The 21,441-nt window shown below is 39.2% G+C and overlaps 1 protein-coding gene across 1 annotated transcript in view; it reads right to left on the bottom strand.

The window, feature by feature from the left end:
• Window positions 1-2,452: 2,452 nt before the first annotated feature.
• SPECC1L (sperm antigen with calponin homology and coiled-coil domains 1 like) overlaps window positions 2,453-21,441 on the bottom strand; it is a 66,005-nt gene continuing 47,016 nt past the window's right edge. Inside the window, exons 14-16 of the mRNA XM_066561946.1 lie at window positions 11,848-11,964; window positions 11,257-11,316; window positions 2,453-9,514 (exon numbers count right to left, since the gene is read on the bottom strand). Of these exons, the coding sequence (XP_066418043.1) occupies window positions 9,425-9,514; window positions 11,257-11,316; window positions 11,848-11,964 (267 nt within the window). The 3' untranslated portion in view covers window positions 2,453-9,424. The remainder of the gene's footprint in view (window positions 9,515-11,256; window positions 11,317-11,847; window positions 11,965-21,441) is intronic.

The raw sequence follows: 21,441 nt of genomic DNA on the forward strand, positions 1-21,441 counted from the left end.
AGTGCCCCACACTATAGAATCCATGCAGATGGCTAAGAGCAAAAATACTGTGGTGAGACACTACTGTGCTCAACACCATTTTCACAATGAGATTAAGAAGGTTCCAAAGAACTAAAAATCTTGAAGGACAAAGACCATTTAAGGAAAATCGACATCATATTTTCCAAATAGGGCATTAAACATAGAGAAATTCAGTCCTACAAAAAGGACTAAACAATGGTGACACAGAGGAAATAAGAGACAAAGTCTAATAAAAGCCTTAACCTGGATTAGAATTGGTGGCACCACTCCCTCATCTGCTTCTTTAAAAATTCACAGACAACGCTTTTTTCTGAACAAAGACTTGCATGGGAGAAGTTTCAACTCAACTCTTCTAATAGAAATGAAACTAATAAAAATATTTAATTAGACATAAATGCTGTTCTAATCTTGAGCTGCCAGGACCAGAGACACTAATTAGCCAACCTGCCCATTCAAGGTGCTGGGCTGCAGCACCAAGCAGGAATTGCCAGAGAAGGCACTGGGGCTTCCTCAATGCCAACAAAACTTCCCAAGCAAATCCAAGGAGAATTCACTCAACCTTTAGTAGTGAGGATGAAAAAGAAAACCAGTTTGAGGTATGAGAACATCTCAACATGAAATGTGAAATGCTGGGCTCAAGGAAAGACAGTGCTGAAAAACCACCACAGACAAAGCACTGAGGGAGTTGAGAGGGGCACAGAATCCAGCTCCCTTTTTGCTGGGTTTTAAGTTCTTCCAGTAGCTACTGGCTGTAAATAGCTTCCTAAAAGTTTAGAAAGGAGTTAACTTTCAATGATAAGGGTCTCCCCTAAAATAATTCTGTGTGGTAATAATGCACATCTTGTGAGCTCCTCTGATCTCTGCCCTTTGTAGAATTCTGCAGCAGACATGATTTAATCCAAGTCTCCTCTATCAAAGCAATTGTGAAACCCTTTAGCACAATTTAGGCAGAAGATCTGTATTGTTATCCACAGAATTTAACAATTTCAGCAGGTCTCTATTGCTGGCCTAGTTCCTCCACAGAATTTAACTGCAGAAATACCATGACTCCAATATCAGATTCTGTGATTTAACACAATGGAATATTATATTACTGTTGCTTCTTAGGTATTTATTTCACTATTCCATATAGTTGCAGCTTTCATTACAGTTAAGATCTTAAAAAATAATGAACCAATTTCATTATATTCAACTTAGACACTGGTTTCACATTTTTAACAAAATTTTTTAGTGACAGCTTGGAAGGCAATCCATGAAAATACTCTGGTGAGGGAATATTATTTCAGTGGATATTGGATAGAAAAGTTGCAGCCCTCCAGACTGTGCAGACCCTGCAGTTTTAGCATCCCTCAGGCCTGGCCCAGTCCTGCCCTCCAGGTGCCCACTGCACGTGGACCAGTCCCTCCCATGGAGCTGCCATGTGCTTCTTATAGGAAAGAACATCTATTTTCTGACATTGTACTGCAATATGCTTCTGAAACATTTATTTGCAAGAGAAGTATTAAAAACCAGGACATAAATCCATTTTAAGAACTAAAATGTTTTCTTAAATCAGGCATGTTGTTAAACCGCACCCCTCCAGCAGCTGCAGACACTGCAGGCAGGACTGCAAGGAGTTCTCAGGGAGAAAATTTCACCTCAAGAAAGGAGAAACAAGACACTTTCTGGCAGAATAACATCACTGAGACAAAGACTTTTCTGGATTGCTGAACGGTCAGAAAACAACACACAAAGTCTCAAAAAAAAATTAAAATTAAAATACCTACACTAGCCAGTGCCTTTCAGAACAATATTTACTACAATTAGGAGCTCAATCCAAACCTCTGGATCCAATTTGTTCCAGAACACTTGAAATTAAACCAGCATTTGAAAACAGTTACCATCCAGGACAATTTGAGACCACAAGAGGTTTAAGGTGTTCTAAGCTTTATTTCACCTGGAAAAAATTGTGTTTAGGCTTCTGCCTTAAATAGTCTGAACTGTTCTAGAGATTAAGCCCCCAACTTCTCCCCAGCCCAACTCCTTTAGACACAGAGAGGGGGTGAGCACACAATTGCCTTACTTGGGTTGGGCTAAGTAACATTTCAGTAATTCTAATCCTGCAATGTATTACAGAAGTTGCCTAAAGTGAACATATTCTCTGCAATTTCCTTCTCTAGAACAATACAGGCTAAGCAGATGCCTTAAATATGTCCCTCTTATCTGGGGTATTCACTGTCTTATCACCTAAAACCCTCTGGGGGTAGAGGCTGCTGGTATCCCAAGAGAGATATGATTTCCAAAAAAATCCTGAGGTTGTGTGCACACAAGGCCTTGGTACACACTCCTCACCTCCAGCACTGCTTCCTGCAACACTCCTGAACAAACAGTGCCAGAGGCAGCCTGAGAACAGCCCCCTGGGCAGCCCTTCACCCAAGAAAACAAACACACATTCTCCTATTTGCAACCTTTATTTCATGAATAATTAAGAAGAAAACATGGCAACATTGGCAAATTGAAGGCATACACACTAAATACTCATACAGAATACATCATGGAGAAAGTAAATGCCCAGGTCTCTAGTGGTCCTTGCAAACTGAAAGCATATTGGGTACTCCAAAAGGTTTAGCTTAACACAGGCTTGCTGACTTCTCATGTTCCAATCACGACCAACTTGTGTCTTTCAAACCACAAACAGGGTGAAATACAATTGGAACACTCATTCAAATTTTCCTCAGAGCTGCATTTCTCAGCTCTAACCAGAAGCAAACAACATGTTTTTTCCTCCTTGCCATTTAAATATCTACACTAATACACCAGCCTAAGTATTCAAGACATAAGCACTTGTTGAAACACGTTCCATGTTATCAGAACCTGCAGGAGCACATATCTGCACACACATTTACACATGTGGGTACATCTGTACATTTATGCAAAGCCTCTCTCTATGTAAGATATGTGTAAACTATTCAAAAGGGTTCTGGAAAAAAAGCAAAGTACTTGCACTTGTCTGGAGGAATTTCTAAACCCATACACAGACTGACACACAGCAGCTGTGTTCCAGGGAAGAGTAAAACCAATGCAAATCAGAAAAGCTGGAAGGATGAGAAGAGCTTTTAGAATCACTGGGGTTTAGATCATCTTTAAAGGCCATGGAAAGTGAGCTTTAAATTAGCTATTTAGGAGATATCGTTACTGGCTGCAGTGTCATCTCAAACTAGGTTAGTCCTCATCCAGTATAGTGCTGTGAAGTCAGACTGAGGCATCAATAAAATTCTGGTTTTCCACCAAGTCCAAAATTCCTCACCCTTCTGTCAGTCCTGCCTCACACCTGAACTGGAAGCACCCTCCAAGAGGAGGAGGGTACCAATTAATGCCCTTCTGGGTTTGATCAGGAGAGTTGTCCAGTAGGAAATGGGATCACTGATTTATTTCAGATACTCTGAACAACTCCTGATCATTACTGACCTAAAGTGAACTTACAGTCTGGAGGCAAACTACTCTATGCCTTGTTTAGCAGTGTTATACTTTCTTCCCATTAGATAATATACAGAAAAAACACATTTCTGTTCAAAAAAAACCCTTCAGATACATATAAAAGTGCTACTTATAGACAGAAAAATTAACCTTACAATACACATAAAACCAAAAGTTTCTATCAAACTGAAATGTTGTAAGTTACAAGGATTAATTACTTGAGAATGTTACATGTATTTGTGCCCTCCTAGATGAACTGATTTCCAAGTAACCATCCTAAAATGAACATATGCAATAATTGGAAACCATTAAAAGCCTCCAGAGAAATTTCAACAATGGGAAAAAAAAAAAAAAAGAAAAAAAAAGGAGCCCCCTTTTCCTCATTTGTTGAAAGAGCTCAGAATCAAAAATGGACTATTCCATTATTGCAAGTGCAGCCACAGTCAGAACAGGTCAGCTGATGAACTGTGGAACTGGGACTGCCAATGGCTCCTGGGCAGGAGGAAATGTCTGCTGGGCTCCCTCACGGCATATAAATACACCAGTTACATGCAATTAAAATCATACATGGATCACTAGGTGAAAATGCACATCACACATTCCTGTGCTGGGGCAGAGCAGGTTCCAAGCCTTGACTTCCCCACGCAACTTCCTCATATTCTAGAACTATGCAAAATACAAAAGCCTTAGAAAAGTGCAACAAAACTAGCTTTATGACATTTTTCTTTCCATTTCCATAAATACAATCTCATAAAAATATTATTAAACAGAAGCATACTTCCCAGTGGAGAACTAACAGGCCACATTTCAGCTTTCAGTAAATGATTTTGCCTAAACTGAAAACCCCTGAAAATAGGGGATTAAAATGAAACCAGCTTAATTGCATCAGGCTGCTGTAATATTCTGCCAAAGTTTACCCTGCTGCTCTGCATCCCCAGGTCCTGCTGGGACTGATGGGAAGCTTGCATGCAGCTCTGAGGCAGCAGTGGCCTTTGGGTAAGGAATATTCCAAGCAAAAGCTAATGTCACTTGGAAGGAACTCATCTGGTATCCATAGGTTTTACTAAAGCTTCATTGGGAGGAAATAATTCTAATATCCCAGAATGAATTAGCTCCAAGAGATCAGGACAGTGGCTTTGTCAAACCAAGCTCAAGGGTGTTGCATCCAAACAACTTTAGGCAAGTGTAGCAAAAACACAAAGAAAAAAAGACTTGTATCAATTAACAGAAATCAGAACTGTACAAACCTCGACCTTTTAAGTTATTTAGCATTAATTACCCACAGCATACTTGCTACATATTCCAGATGCTGAACATCTTGGGTTAGATAATTATAGAGTGTACTACAAGGCTGATTGTGAAATCAGGGAACACAACAGAAGAACCTCAGATGAAGGAGGGACACAGCAAGCCACGCAGTAATTTAAAATCCATCCAGCCACTCTCCTGTGAAAGCAGGAACACTATTAAAAATACCTTTCTAAATAGGGACAATTGAATGTATTAAGAGCTGTCTGTGTTTTGCCAGTCAACACGCACTAACTTGGGAAAGCACAGTGCCATGTCCAGCACTCCTGGCTGACAAAGACACTTTTATAGCCCTTCTCACCAAATAATGCCCCCAGCTGGTTAATATCAGCCTAAAGAAAGGGATACACTAATGGCAGCTTAAAGGAAGGAGTTGCAGAAATAGAGCTCACAGAACATTAAAACCAAACAGAAATAAATATTTACCAAGTCTAGGGAAGCTCCACAAACAAACCATACAGTTAACTCAGTCCATCCATGGACATGACTATTTTAAGGTTCTCTTTCTACACCACCTCAGCATAACTCACAGTAGTTATGTGAAAGCAGCATGAAGATGCACAGCTGGATTCCTTCCCAGAAGAATTTTGCCCCTTAGGAACTCCTGCTTGGGGCTGTGTTAGCTGCAAGAGGCAAACAAGAAGTGAAGTCCCCACAGGAGTCACAGGAACACAGTTTAAAGGTGTAACTTTCACTTCAGCCTTTGGAAGGAACTGTCACCACCTGAACTCCAGGCAGTGTCCCCAGAGCAGGCACAGGCAGGAAGACGAACACCCACAAGTTCTCCAAATCTCCAGTTTCCCAAATAATCTGGGTTAAAACTAGGCTGGAATAAAAACTGTGCCCCGGGCCAAATCTGTACAGAAACAGAACTGAGTGAAAATAATCTCCTGGTGATGCAAAAGAACCCAAATGTCTGGAGTGTTGAGACTGAAAAAAGAGCTAAAACTTAGCAGTGAGATCAGGAAGAGAAATGAGACCCCAGTGTCACAGCTACAGCACTCCCAGGGCAGAGCCTCAGCAGCTCACACCACTGCACCATGACAGGAGGGCTCCAGCTCATTTCTCCTCATGCACCTAAAACCAGAGCATCCCCTCCGCCAGGACATGAACAGGAGTCTGCACCAATAAATTAAAGCAGAGTTCATTTAGCTCTGGCAAATTAAGGGCCTTCTAAGACATGAAAATGGACATTACAGAAAAACACAAACAGTGGAAATATTTCATAAAATTGGAGATGAAAAATTATCAGAAACACTACACGTAACTCGAAGATTATATTTTATGCAAAAGAGATAAAAATCTACCTTTAAATTGGAATATGCCACAATCATATACTATATTCTGGATAAACTATCCACAAATTTAAAAGGGAAAATTTCACTCAGTTTTTCAGAGGCATGGGAAAAGACATTTTTGTGAGGGCCAGAGATTCACACTGGAGATACTAAATTAGTGTTTCTATTGAAACCAGCAGCCAAATCAAACTGGGTTAAACAAAACCAACTGAACCCAAACCTAGTGTAACACCTATGGAAGTGTTTCCATCCCCAGGATCCAGAGGATGACACAGCTGTACCTGCACCAGGGTGTCCCACAGCTCCATCCTGCTGCCCACCCTGGCCATGAGTTACCCTGATGTTCCACAGCACAGGCTTTTGCAAGGCACATAGAAAACACAAATGGATGACAACATATTTTCAGTACATTCAGAAATACCTTCTGGATTAAAAGGGAAATAAATCAGCATAAACTTGCACTTGACATGAACAAAAAAACCAAAGCTTTTTGAGGATTAACTATGAACAGAAACAAAACACAACAGTGTATTTATTCCACATCCAGAAGGGCTACTGCTATTTTTCCTCTTGAGCAACTGAATGTGGTTTGAACCTTCAGAAAAAGCCACACTGTGGAGTGCAGCAGGGCATTGTGTTTGCTTTGCTCTTCCATTGCTTCATTCCTTCCATGGGCAGCACCTGACACATAAAGGCTCAGATACATCAGGACACAGAAACCTCTTCCTGAAGCCCAGGGCTCCTGGGCTGGATTCACAGAGCTTTATCAGATCACACCAAGAAGAAGTTCACAGAGCTCTGAAGTTCATAACAAGATCCCTGTTACAATTACTGCTAGCTTTTCTCTCTCTTCCTTTCTGAAGACCAGCAGTTCATCTTTCAACAGAAGGGATCTGGCAAACATGATTTCTCCTTTGACACTCTCAGGGTTATTGCAGTTAAGGACTCTGACAACATTCCAGGTAAATGAAGGTGACCATTGGACAGAAAAAAAGTCAGCTCAAAGCTCAAATTACCTCACCAAAACAGGTGATGAGTGAATTTAGATCAAGAAATGCTATCCTTTTCATTAGAAAAATATTATTTTTTAACTCTAAGGCAATGAATAAGACAATCATAGATAAGGATATCAGTTCAGAGGATAAACAGAAGGGTTTTTAAACACTGATTGGCAAAATCTGGAATTTAATAATAGGAGATAGAAAGCAAGACAGCACTAATGTGTGTTTCCACTAAGACTATTCTTATTGAAACTAATGAAGTAAAAAAAAATTGAAGAAATATAGAGGAGAGGAAAATGCATTTCAGACTTTTATTAAAATCTATTAATGAAGATCTTTCACTTGAAACCTCGCTTGCAACAATTGCTTTTAGATTATGCTGGCTCTTCAAATGCACCAACCAATCAATAATCTGAGGGTCTCTACTTCTAGTTCTAAAGAGCTGCAAGAATGTTTGAGACACCACTGCTCTGAAAACTTCTCCAAAGGCCCTCAGCACAGGTTAAATAGTTATTTTGCAAAGTTCCATAATTCTCACAGGCACATATCAGTGTAAATGTGTATTCTTATACAATGCTAGAGATATGCTGAATTATTACTCTTCACGTGGGCTATGTTCTTCAGATGATGGGGTTTTGGATTTGGCAATAGTTTTGAGTTAAATCTGTGCTTTTTTACCATGAAGAAGTTTCACAGATGCCAAGCACAGTTGCATTCACTGGGTTAACATCTATGACATTCAAACTGTCCTTAACAGTCGTAAGAGCACCATAGAACAGATTTATTTTCTTTACAATGGGGTTACTGCTGAAAGAGCCTGTGCTTATAAATAGCAGCTGTTACAGAACTCACTGCTCAAGTTGGCTTCTGCTTAATATTAATGAGATGTTCCATGGCTGAACTGCTGGTAAGTGCTCAGAAAAGCAAGAGGCAGAAGCAATGACAGAGTGAAGTCTCCCCTGGATTTGCCAAACAAGATTACAACAAACAGCTCGTGACAAAGGGAGCCACAAACCATTGGGAGCCATTAACATTCCACAGCAGGCCCTGAAGTGCCAGCACCTATCAACTCAATGATAGCTAAGGCACTTAAACTCTTTTGCCCAAGAGCTGCTAAATGAATTCAGGTACATTTTCAGAAAGAAAAAGAAGTTGAGCAGACTAAAGTTTCTCAATTCCTTCCTTGTGACAGTGAGTCATTTCCACGCAGTATTTGAGACGGCTGGGTGGACACACATTACATCAGTTCCTCCACAGTCCTTCCCAGAGAACATCTCACCTCCTGTCACTCAGATGAGGATGTGCAAGACCAAGGAAAAACACACAGAAAACATGGCAAAGCTGGATTTTGAGACAAACTACTTCATTATTACATCTTATGGAGAATATCTTCTCTGCAGAGGAAATGCTGTCCCAGTTGCACTGTTCCAGCACAGCCATCCACCACGTGTGCTCATATTGCTGCAGGGGAAAGCAGCACAGGCAGAGCAGGGAGAGAGCAAAGAACAAGCCAGACAAGGGGTGATCATTGATTCATTGCTGTTATAGTGGAAGCACAGGGACTTTGCACAGATTCCTTGAAGTGTAGTGTACCCTGAAAGGCAGGAGCTGCATGTGCTAGTCTTTACAATCCATAAGATAAAGATGAAAGCCACATCAACTGTGACAGAGGTAGGCTTATAATGAAGCTTTAGGATGAAGACTTCTTCTGTGCCAGATTTTTCGAGGTATCAAGAGCACTTTTCCCCTCAATTTGTCATTATGGAATCAAAGCTTGTTTTCCTAGAATATTGTGCACATTTTAAAGGATGGAAAATAGCTGTATAGGCAGTAACTAAGTTACCATTAAGGACTCTACTGTATGGGGCTGCCATATGCTGTGGGTAGAATATTTAGAGTCTGTGAAATCAGGATGCTACAGAAAGTTCAGTGATATGATGCCATGTTATCCTTTTCCTTCTCAAAGCTTTATCTGTACATTCAGTCTCCTATATGCCAGAGGAAGCATTCATCTCACTCTCCCAGCAAAGAAAGTTTCAGGAAGTCTGACTGGAAAGGCAGCACAGAAGTAGTTCAGGCTCTTTAGGCTACATAATTAATCTGAATAGCTTAATAACTTGGGTTATTCCAAGCACTGTGGCAACAAGTTCTTACTTTTAAACAGTTGTTCCCATGCTTAGTAGCTGAAGCAATCTGAGGCAATCCATGATAGTGTCACTGAAGTTGGAGGGGACTCAAATGTTGCCAGTTTTGAGTGGAATGGGGATTAGCATTTCAGTAAGATTTCCATCTGGTAGCTCACATTGGTTGCATCCCATGGATCTGCTGAATGACTGGGGTTCAGGTTTCAAAGTATTTGTAAATTGCTGTAACATACAGCATGACATTCTGCCAGTCTGGACGCTCGGTTCGCACCATTTCATTGATGTCCTGTCACAGAAAACACATTGGTCAAAAGCAGGAATGAAAACCCTGAGAGCAATGTGGCAGTGTTTTCACACATTCCTGGGAATGGTAAATCTGTCAAGGTTCCACAATTTAAAGCACTGATGAAGAAAGCTCTGTTTTTTTCCATATATCTTGGTATTGCTTACAAAATGTAATGAATAGCAGATCTGTAGACAGTTCTTTTGTTGACTTAAGACTGAAATGCCTGATGCTGTGCATGCTCAAGCTGTGCCCCACTGAGCACAGCTGGTACAACAGTCAGACTTTAATGTTCACAGAACCCTGCACCAGCCTTGCAAATCAACACAACCTACCCAGGAACTGCAAGCCACAGAATCAAGGCCCAGATATTAATTAAAGTTCAAAATTCCCATCAGGTTAAGCACCAATAAATAACTGATTCCCATCTACCCTCTTCAGCACATGTACAAAGCAAAGCAGAGTGATGCAGTTCCTAGCAATTTCTGTTCACTGTAAGGCTCTGTTTGAAAGCCTTGGATGCAGGAATCTCCAAAACTCAAAGAAGAAGTTGTGAGTTCTTTTAGCTGAACACCTTCTTCAGAGGGTAACTTCTACTTGCATTCCACTCCTGTTTACGTACAGCAGGTTTCAGACCCTTCTTAGCCCCTCACTCATGTAACATGGATGAGAAAAAATCCACAAACCTCCACAGCACACACAGTGTGCATGCAGGTATGCAAATAGCTACTAACTTCTTCAGATGGATGCAATTTGCACTTAGACTGAATTCCATTCAATCTGCCTGTTTGGAGTGTCTCTAATGAAGTACATCACAAAAGGGAAGGGCAGACAGCAACCATTTGGACTAAGGCTGAGTTATGCAAGAATTTCTGTAGTTATTTTCCACTATCTCATTCTTACATCAGCACTTGGTAAAAAACTTCCACATCTCAAATCAGAGCCAAAGTCAAAGTAGGAAAGCCCAGGAGTTGCACTGCCATTGTCAGCAAACACAATGCTGGGGGGTAAAAGCACTGATAAGGATCAAGGAAAGTGTTATTTTTAAAAACTCTGTTGTACTGTTAGTCACTAACTATGGCAGCTTTGTTAGAACTTAGGTTGCAAAAGTGTCACTTAAGTCTCATTTCTGATAGTGGCCATTTCAGCTGAGTTTTTGTGATCACTCACAAGGGTTTGGGATACTCCAAACTCCACACCTTCAGAAACACTCCTGTTCTAGTAAACACTCTACTGCTGAAAACTAATTCTTTTATTGTGAAATTTGTGTAAGACAACTTTTAAGCCATCACTGAAAAAACCTTACAACTACTTGTGATGATGACAAATTAAAAGTCTAAACTTAAGAGGCAAATCTCAACTCTCACACTACACTGAGAAAAAGGAACAAATGACATTGCTTGATTTGTAGCTCCAGAGTTCAAACATCCTGAATAATTTAGAAATAGATCAGAGACAGGACAGATTTAATGGATTCTTGAAATCTTATTCTCAAATTATTCTCAAAAAAATCCACTGCTGTTATTAATATTTATTTTCATATTGGGAGATAAGTGTTGGTGAACCTTCCTTTTAAAGCTTAACCAGTCTGCATTTCAGTCATTATTTAGTGCAATAACCTCTAGCTGAGCTCATCTGCTGCTATTTTTAAGTATAAACATCCAGATCTTTTGGAACTACAAAATAGAGTTATTTGGATTTTTATAAGTGGGTCATAATTAATTCAATATACATTTAAATCTTACCAGAGTAGATTTAATGCCAACACTTTCAGCTGCCTGAAAAGCCAAAGTGAAATTTCTTCTCTGCGTGGGATATGAAAACATGTTAGAAAACAAGGAAATACTATTTCAAACATATCAAAATGGTCTTGAGAATGTTCTTAATAATGCTACTACTTAAACTTCAAATGGACTATATAATTAGACTAAAGTAATTTTAAAGAGCCATAGGAATGAATGTGTTTTAATATAATCCAAAAATTAATAAAACATTTATTAATTGACTGTTCAGAAGATAATGCTGAATATCATTGTCAGCAAAGAACAAGTGAGTTATAAAGCACTAAAAAAAAGATTATTTATTCTCTGAAAAGCATTTAAAAAAATCTCTTCATAAATTAATGAAATAATCTTTTGTTTTTAGGATCTATCATCATTGATTGTACATCCTCAGCTAATCAGTAGGTAGGAACTGTGGCAGACTAGAATACAAAGAGATTTATGGAAATCCTAGTAACACTGGGGTTTTCAGAACTCCAATTAGTTCACTGGTCTTTATTAACTCATGTTAACCAAAGCACTGCAGTCCAGGGAATGGGATTTGTAATGTCTTACCTTGTCCTGGCTGTTCAGCTCTTGATAGGGAATATGGGCAGGGAGGTAAGTGTGGAGAACTGCACAGAAAGCCAGGCCATCATTCCAGCTGCTGCTGAAGTTTGTGATGTCAATATTCTGGAAGGGAAAAAAATAAAAGCAACATTAAAATTGTAATCTAACAATTGATCAACATGCTACCAATTGATCAATACTTCTTTTTAATACTTTCAAAGAAATTGGCAGGGAAAGTGGACAGCCCAATACCAAAGTTCTGTGGTAAGAACTGCACTACTAACAGAGGAAAACAAAATAAAGTCAGTTATTTTATATATTAATTTCTGATAATTTTAAATCCTCCTTCAAAAAAAAGTGCAAAATGTGTGCTTGAGTGTGTGTTAAAAGCTGTAAAATGTTGTGCTAGAGAAGGTAATGGATTTGGGGCAACTGTACCACAAACACAAATTTAAAAGGGAAAATTTCACTCAGTTTTTCGGAGGCATGGGAATAACGGCCAGAGATTGACACTGGAGATACTAAATTAGTGTTTCTATTGAAACCAGCAGCCAAATCAAACTGGGTTAAACAAAACCAACTGAACCCAAACCTAGTGTAACACCTATGGAAATGTTTCCATCCCCAGGATCCAGAGGATGACACAGCTGTACCTGCACCAGGGTGTCCCACAGCTCCATCCTGCTGCCCACCCTGATGTTCCACAGCACAGCCCCAAGACAGAAAAGCAAATGAGTCAGACTTGTACCCCAAATCCCTGATCAGACAATGTGCTCCTACCTCTGCTCATGTTCATTCTATTTTCTGCTTCTACTACACTCATATCCAGACAAAATTTCTAAATGATGAGGGAAAGTATTTTCTCTTTTAAACAAACCATTTCTCTATAGAAACTGATGTGAACAAGATGACAAACAAAAGTTAACTTTCATTTGGAAATAAAGATGTTCCAGCAGACTTAGTGCTGACAGTAGCAGAGAATCTTTGGGACTGAAACTGAAATTGAGAACTGCTGTCTTGCACTCTTGATCTTTTAGCTCCCGTAGGAAACTCAGTGGCACTGGCAAATGCATCTCCTGAGACTGTATAAATTATTGTAGAGTCAGCCCAGTCCAAAAGAGTTATGAACAAGATGCCTCAGTGACCTTTTAAATGAGTGTACTGTTGGCAGTCAAACAATGTTCGAGAGGCTAAGTGGATAGCAGTCAGTTTAAACTTTAATTAGGAAACAACCAGTAACAACAATCTATCATATATCTTTTACACTTTCATGGAGAAATAAAAATATGCTTTAATATCTAACCCACTTAACTGGGCTCAAGCAGAAGTATTGTATTTGCAGGGAAATGCCCTAACGAAGGCAGGAGTGATGCATCTGACTTCAGGTTCTCAGAAGGCTCATTTATTACTTTATGATACTGAATTATATTAAAGAATACTATACTAAGCTATGCTAAAGAATACAGAAAAGATACCTACTCAATGTTAAAAAAGATAATAATAAGAACTCATAATTCTTTTTAGAGTCTCAAAACAGCTTGGCCAATGAGCAACTCACACCAGAATTTAATGAAACAATCACCTTTGGGTGAACAATCTCTAAACACATTCCAAATGAGCAAAATACAAGAGAAGCAAATGAGATAAGAATTGTTTTCCTTTTCTCTGAGGCTTCTCAGCTTCCCAGGAAAAAAATCCTAAGTGAAAGAATTTTTTCAAAAAACGTAAATGCTACACAGCAGTTTACTTGGTTCTCAAAGTTTTAACAGCAGAAACTAAAACCTCCAGTGACAGAAGTGCAGGATCACAATCACCTGAGCCAGCCTTTCACCTGACAGCAATTTAGATATCAACATCATCATCATCAGCAGCTGTCTTGGACAAGACTCTAAAAATGGTTATTGCTACGGCAGAGAACTCCACCCAGAGCCAGTGCTCTGTGCCAGGCAGCCCTGGCCACTTGGACTTCAAATGAACAACAGCCACAATCTCCTCTGACAGAGGAAAAAAACAAAACTCTGGGCAATTTCTAGAAGAATGTGAGGGAAATCTGGGTTTCCTGCTCAGCTCCAGCCCTTGTGCAGTGCAGTGGCCCCGGGCAGGCCGGGCTCTGGCTCCGTGTACGTGCTGGGGCTCACAGCGCCCGCGGCTGGAGCCCCCCGGGCTGTGGGAACTGCTCTGCTCAGCTTCCTCCAGCCACAGGCTGGGAAAACTCAACTGCAAAAGGGAAAAAATAAAGGGAGAGGAGAGAAACAAAAAAAAAAAAACACTCTCTTTTTTCCTCAAGAGAGACAGGAAATTGGATTTAAATTAATGCCCGGTTAAAGCTTTCTCAATGTTACTTAAATTAAGGGAACATATGCAACACATAGGATGAGGTTTTAAGGATAAAACATGGAAAAATGTCAGATTGTTAAAGCAAATAAATTTCTACATGTGTCAATTTACAGAAGTCACTTTTTGGAGAGTTCTCTCCTCCTACCATTACCCAACAAGGCCTCAGGCTCACATCTGTGCCAGTAAGATGGATAAAGGTAGGGAGAGGGGCTTGTTCTGTCAAAGACTTGTGTGGCAAGCTGGCTATAAAAATCAGGTGTGAATGATCCTGTGGGCTTTGCTATGCAATCCACTCAGGGAGAAAAACTCAAACCTGGTTTTCACCTCTTGGCTGAAATGTTCTCCCTCTTTCCCTGAGATGAGCAATTGATGCGGGAAGGGGAGGAGAAAGATGTACCCTGGCATTGCCACAGTGAAATTACAACAAGCAAAAGTCTTCTCTTCAACATTACAATTGTACAAACTAAAAACTTCACTTTAATATTAGTAAGTATCCACAGAATGCTTACTATTTTTAATATAAACACTGGGGGGGAAAAGAGCCGCAGCCACAAGTTTGGTTGGTTCTCAAACAAAACCAAACTCAGAATATCCCATTTTTCTAAATCATCTTGTAGGGTCCAGCTTTTATTATTAAGACAACAAGCAGAAAGCAAACCCATCATCCAAGAATTTTAATGTATCCAGAGAAGCTGAATTAAATACAACGGAAGGAAACAATTAAAAGGGACTGGTTTCTGTTTCCAATTGCTCTAAGCATTATGAATTATCACTACCTCTCAGACTAAAAGAAGTATAATATTGGTCAGACAGTAAAAACAAATCTAGAAATGGGACAGATTGTCATTTAAACTGAAAATTTAATTTTTCATGTAGGGCTTTGAGCACATAACTGGCACATTTAAATACGGCAAATTTTATTTCCTAAATGCTTTTAACTACTTGTGGTTTTTTTTTGAAAAAGCTTGGTCAGTATAATGAAATCAATCTTGCATTAAGCGCTTATTTCTCAAAGAATTGATGGTAAACAGAACATCAATCTAAAATCTCTCTAAAATAATTTCTTCTTTGTTACTGCTTTTATTAAGTAATTGGCTCTATTAAGAGAATTCTGCTGGAATATAATCTAGAATTATTCTTCAAGACATTTCAGACCACAAAGTATTAAAGCAACTGAAGAACATACTTTCAGATAAATTGTCAAATGAGGAGAAAGCTTTTCTGGAGATAAATGAACTAGAAGGGCATTTCTCATGTCTATTTATGATTAATAGGCAGGATGGCAGTGAAGCCACCTCTGTATTTGGGGTAGATGGTTTTTAAATAGGTGCTTTTTACAAAAGTTAAGCAGCACATCATTGTCATAAAAAGATCTGTGGAAGACACTTTCCAACCAGGAGTAAACAACAGAGTTAAACATTTGTAAGACTTTCTGGAGACAGAACATAAAAATATAAAGTGAAAAATAGATGGTACTAGAACAACTCGGTAGATCCACAACCAAGCAGCATTTCAAGCATGACTCCAGCCCCTGCTGAACTGGAAACTGCAGAGTAGGAGCAGCCATCACAAAATGAGGATTCCCTTGAGCTAACATAGAAAAAAAAGACTAAAAACAGTGTTCCCCATGAAACTTTCTACACTGCTTAACAGACTGGGCATAACATCAATCTACCTATCAAGCTCTGCAAACCTATGGCTTTTCTAAAACTCACCATTTTATAGTGGTTTTAACCAGCATACTGCTAATGTAAAAATTGTCTCCTATTGCTTTTTGCAATAATTCTAAATTAATAGAGGATCTAAAGTCAGTGAAAATACTTCTTCTAAAAAAACGCAAGAAAGTGATGTTAACTATTATAACCCAGTAACTCCTTAATTTTTTTATCCCCCCAGAAAACTTCCACAAGTAAAAAACCCCACAAACATCAAGAACTACAGAAAATATGGTTTCTAACTTGCAGTTCCAAATAAAGACCAAAGCAATTTCAATCACTTTTTTAGACACGTCCCCAGCTTCCATCTCCCTGAACTGTGGACATCAGAACTGCAGCAGAGCAGCATCCTGCACAGCAGCCATTTCTCCACCCCTTGTTCTGCACAAGGAGGAGAGATTCCCATATCCAAGCTTGGTTTGGCTCTCAAGAGAGTCAGGACATGAAGAAAATAAAAGCATGTGTCTATGTCTCTGTTGTATTAGTTAATTAAATAAGTGGGTTGAGAAAACAAAACCATTAATATGATTCTGTGCTATAATATATTGAAGTCTTAAAACAAGATTTGAAGTTTAAGTGTGCAGACCTTGGCAGGCTTCTTCCTATGGCAGAAAATTACTAGTAAAATGCTTTTCAGAGCTTTTAAAGATACATCCACAAAAGAAAAGAGTTTCCATTACAGAAGATTACAAAGGTTAACTACAACAGGGCTGCCATCCATGCTCCATCGAATCAGGATTCACGGACTCTCAAATCATGGAATAGAGCTGTGGCTATCTGCTTCTGGCAGTGGGTGAGAACATGAAAATATTTCTGGAATAGACTTAGCAGCAGTCCCAGCTACTGCCTCTTCAATGCCAGCTTCTGGAAAGGCAGTAAATGGCAAATATAGACCATCAAAATCCTTAAACACTGACTGGTAATGTTTCTTTCCATACCAAACACATGTTATTTTTCACTTTGGGCACAAAAAAGAACCATAAAAGAAACAGTCATTCTCACAAAATCCAGTAATAGCTTCAGACATTAATGTCTGAAACACTTAGAGGTACAGACAGCTTCATAATTTATTCTAAATTTTGTCATAATTAAGTCTAACAAGTTGACATTTCCCTTGTATCACAATCCAATCCAAACACAAAAAGGAAGCACGTCTTTCCATAACTCACTGATTTTTGGCTAAAGCATCAGCTTAAACCAAGGAGAGAAGTGTTTTGGCATCCTGACTGCTCTGATGAATCAACCAGACAGCACAGAATGCACACCCTGGAGTCAGTATTTGAACACAGGCTTACATCAGCACAGCCATGTCCTTTTCTTGTGCATTTTTAAAATCAATATAGTACTTTGAATAGGATATGACCTAGCTCAGTGTTGATAATTAAAAAAAAAAAAAATCAGAACCATTTTTTACTTCTAGTTTTGTTATTCTACACTTATTGCCCAAGCCCAAATGAAAGTATTGCTTGATTCCAAGGTGCACTGAGCATAGCATTCAATTTTTTGTAAAACATGTAGCTTCAATCTGTAGAGGAGGTAAAAATTAGGTCTTTGCAGCAAAAGTCTTTCCAGAAAGCAGCATTGCATGAAATAGAGGACAAGTACTACATGGCTACACTAAGTGTATCTGTACCTAGAAAGTGTGTAAATCTTAAAGAAAATTTTTAAAAAAAACTTTAGTCTATTCTTGTTGCAATTTTGTGACAATTGCTTTTTGGTGCCAGACTTCTGGAAGTGAATTATCTTTTAGAATGCTGACAAAAATGGAAAATAAATGGAAATACTGGTGGAGATAAGAATGGGTAAGGATGTGTATGTGTATCCTGTTTGTTGGTCCTCTTTTAACATGAAACATGCATGCTCACATCCTTTTTGGGACTTTTATTAGCTGTGTACTCAAAATGAAAGTAGCTGTGTTCCAGCCAGGGTAAATGCTCCCTAACAGCTGGATGGGATTACTTGATGCTTTGAAGATATCTGGAATTTATGACAGTTTTATGACACTGCACATATTTTAGAGGAGCCAGGAGGATTCTCTCCACTGAAAAATGCAGCACTTGGCTCTGTGCTCTGCAGCAGTGTCAGATCCTGAGCACAGCTAACACACAATGAAATTTCAACTATTTTGTGCCTGTTGATCTGAAAACGAAAGGTGATTTGCTCCTCTTTTATCTAAATGCTTATCTTGAGAGCAGCTCCCCTCTCTCAAGGCTCGGAGATCTGCTCAGCCCAGAACACAATGCAGTCAGTAACCTGTGTGTTTGTGCAATTGTGCCAGGACTGAACAGGCTCAGGGTGGAATTAATACAGAACCTGCCTCTGCTAGGCCTGCACTGACCTTCTGCAGATCACCATCCTCCCAAGCTGAGCTCCAAGGAGAAATCCTGCCTGCACACAGCATTCAGGCAGCATGTTAAAAGCTACAATATAGTAAGAGATGAAGTCATTCAGGTTTTTACACCAGAAACTTCTCTTATTTTCATTGGCTGTATCAACCTGATTTTTTTACTGAGGTCTTGAAAAAACATTTGGAACACAGTTAAATATTAACACCTACATTTAAAGGTGACTATTCATTTATTCTCCTCCAAATTTGCTTGAATAAATCAAGAAAAGTGTACAATGAAGTAATTTACAGGGTTTTTTAACGGGGTTTATTCCACTATAATGGACTGAAATTAAGAGCTTCACCACAGTATCATATTTGAATTATTTAGCATTCACAAAGTTTCAAGCTTCCAAAGCAGAAATAAGTACTTAAGACTTTTAATCAAAAGCTTGAAAGCAATTTTCTAGAAGGGATAGGAAAGGAAGAGTTATTTCTCTTCCCTTTTACTTAAGCTGACAAAAACCCGTACCAGTTACACCAGACAATTCTGTAGGGCTGCATTCTCCACAAGTATCTTGTGAGTAAAGAAAACCTTCTCTCTTCGAAACAGGACAGACTTTGGTGTGGTTTTTTCACTTTAAAGAAGAGAATTTTATTTAATTAAATAAAATAAATATCAGCAGTATTTTACCCTGCTGATAAGGATAAACCAACTCCACCACACCTGGTGTTTAACAGGCTAAACCACTGGCAGCTCACCTAGAACTCTGTACACCTTCAAAAAATTCTAGAAATTAAGATTTTTATCTGGTTACTTGTGTGATTACTGTTTTTTAGTATTTATTAGCTACTTTCCACTATGCAGTGTGAAATATAACACCAGAGATAAAAGGCAAAACAATGCCAGGAGCAAACAGGTCTCTGTTAAAAAAGGAGCTTTAACTCAAGATGCATGGTTCCATCTTCCCTGTGAAACACCAACAGCTGAAATTATTTTCTATAAATACCTTCCATGCATTAATGCATAAAGACCTACAGCTGTGAGACATCACCTCCAGGTGAGAGGGAGAAAACAAGACAAAAAAAAGTGATTATTGTTGGCAGTGGATCAATCAGTTGTGATTTAAACATATCTTGAAAAATACTGGCTTACAGGGTTCTACCTAAGTATTGGTAGTTTAATATGAATAGGACAAAAGTAAGAAAAGAATCATCCTGAAACAAAAGGTTTCTAATCCTTTCTTTTCTTTTGCTTATTTCCAAATGATGGTTACAATCTTCCAGGTCATTTTAGAACCTGTTACAGACTCCATCTACAAGTATCTTTCCTTTAGCCTGCCATATTCCTATTTACAGCTAATATTGGACAGAAATTGGTGACTGGACAGAAGGTGACCTACTGCTCTTCCTAGAGGAGAAGGTTGGGATATTTGGGACTTGTGTTCTGTGAGGCTCCTGCAGCAGCTCAGAGACAGAGGAGCGTGTCCCTGCAGCTCAGAAAGCTCATGCTGGCTCTCACCCAGGTGCTAAAGCAAATAAAACAACAGTGGTACAGAGGAAAAGCAGAAGTTCTGATGATAGGAAATGCTGGGGAGAAAAGGGAGCTGTGGCAGAGTGTGAGACATCAGGAAGAGCTGAAGGTAAAGAGGATGTCCATGCTTGCAGGACAGGGAAGGAAGAAGAGCTGAGTACCTTCAGCAAGACTGAATGAGGAAGGGAGACATTCATCACCCTGATGCTTGTCTCCTGTTTGGCAGTTTTGAACACACATAGTTTTAAAATAAAATTAAATGAAGCAGAGATTCGTTGAAAATTAAAAAAAAAAAATCCTTATCTGTTATTGATAACATTGAGATGCCAGAAATCTGGATAAGCACTGTTCACAATGAATACACTGCTGGGTATGTTTAAAACATTAGAATACCACCAACACAGTGTTCAACCAGAACTGAATTTCAGGGGATGCTGAAAATAATCAAATTCTGTACAACAAAGAAATGAAAAATGAGTGTGCCTAAAGCAAAAGCCATTCTTCTCCCAGAACTACTTAATATAACCTGCTGATACTATCTTACAATTTCAATGAAGGCATTGCAGTGGCTCTGCAGATGCTCTGTGCTTTCTCAGCACCATGCTGCAGGTTCTGAAGCAAGTACACAAAGTCTCAAAAGCTGCCCTTTGAGCAGTGTTTATAAAACTCCAGGAATTACAAGCAGCAATCTGTAGGATCAGAAGTGTATTCTGCAATGTGCACACAACTAGAGAGTGAAAAGTTTGGAATAATTTCTATCACTTTTCCTAACCAGATTAACGAAGCTGTCAAATTCATCTTTCATTTCGAGACAATATGGGAAAATATTTTTGCACTTAGTTTGAGGATTTATAAAGCAATGTAACATCCTGCCTTTTTTAAAACGTGGGGAAGGAGAAAGGCTCTTTCCACAAAGCTGCTTCTCCTCAGAAATAGCACAGTGAGTATCAGACGTGCACAGGAAGAGGGGGAGGGTTATATCCCAGCCTGTCCATTGTGCTGGAGGAGGACTTTTCCTATGGATGGGCCACCATCCTGTTATGTGGCTCTCAACTTCCTCCTGCATTGTGAGCCTCAAGTCATGGAAAGAGTAAAGTTCTTAAACTGAGGATTGTGTTGGGAACTCCAAACACTCTCAATACAAGTTAACCAAACAAATACATCATGGTCAGACTATTAACATCCTGGTTTAGTTTGCTGAAGCCACTATTCTTTTGAAAAAATAATGTAATCAGGAGAACTCTGGACAGTTATCTTGTTAGTTCTTTTGGCTTCTGATAACATTTGGAACAAGTGAAAACATAAAAAAAAGTCTGCAACCACAGTGGAAAGCCAAGTTCAAAATGCAAGACAATGCCACCTTCACAAAACAAACTCCCTAAGAGGCCAAATGGGAGTCAAAGATCCAAAGAAAACCCTATGATAATTACCTATAAAAAATAAATCTCTGAAATCTGAGAAATGGTACTCAAGCTCATTTGGGAAACATTCATTTAAACATTCAGTTGATAAAGTTTCAGCTCCAGTTTCATAAGTGCAAGGCTGATTTCAAGTGCCTCAGTGGGAGGGCAGCAGCCCCTTCAGACAAAGCTGTGGAGCAAAGTGACTGAGGAGCTGCTGGTGCTGGAGCAGCCCTGGGAGCCCAGGTTCCAAGGGGAGGGGACAGGACATGCCAGGGCACTCAGCCC

The sequence above is a fragment of the Molothrus aeneus genome, chromosome 18, assembly GCF_037042795.1.
Source record: "Molothrus aeneus isolate 106 chromosome 18, BPBGC_Maene_1.0, whole genome shotgun sequence".
NCBI classification, from domain to species: Eukaryota; Metazoa; Chordata; class Aves; order Passeriformes; family Icteridae; genus Molothrus; species Molothrus aeneus.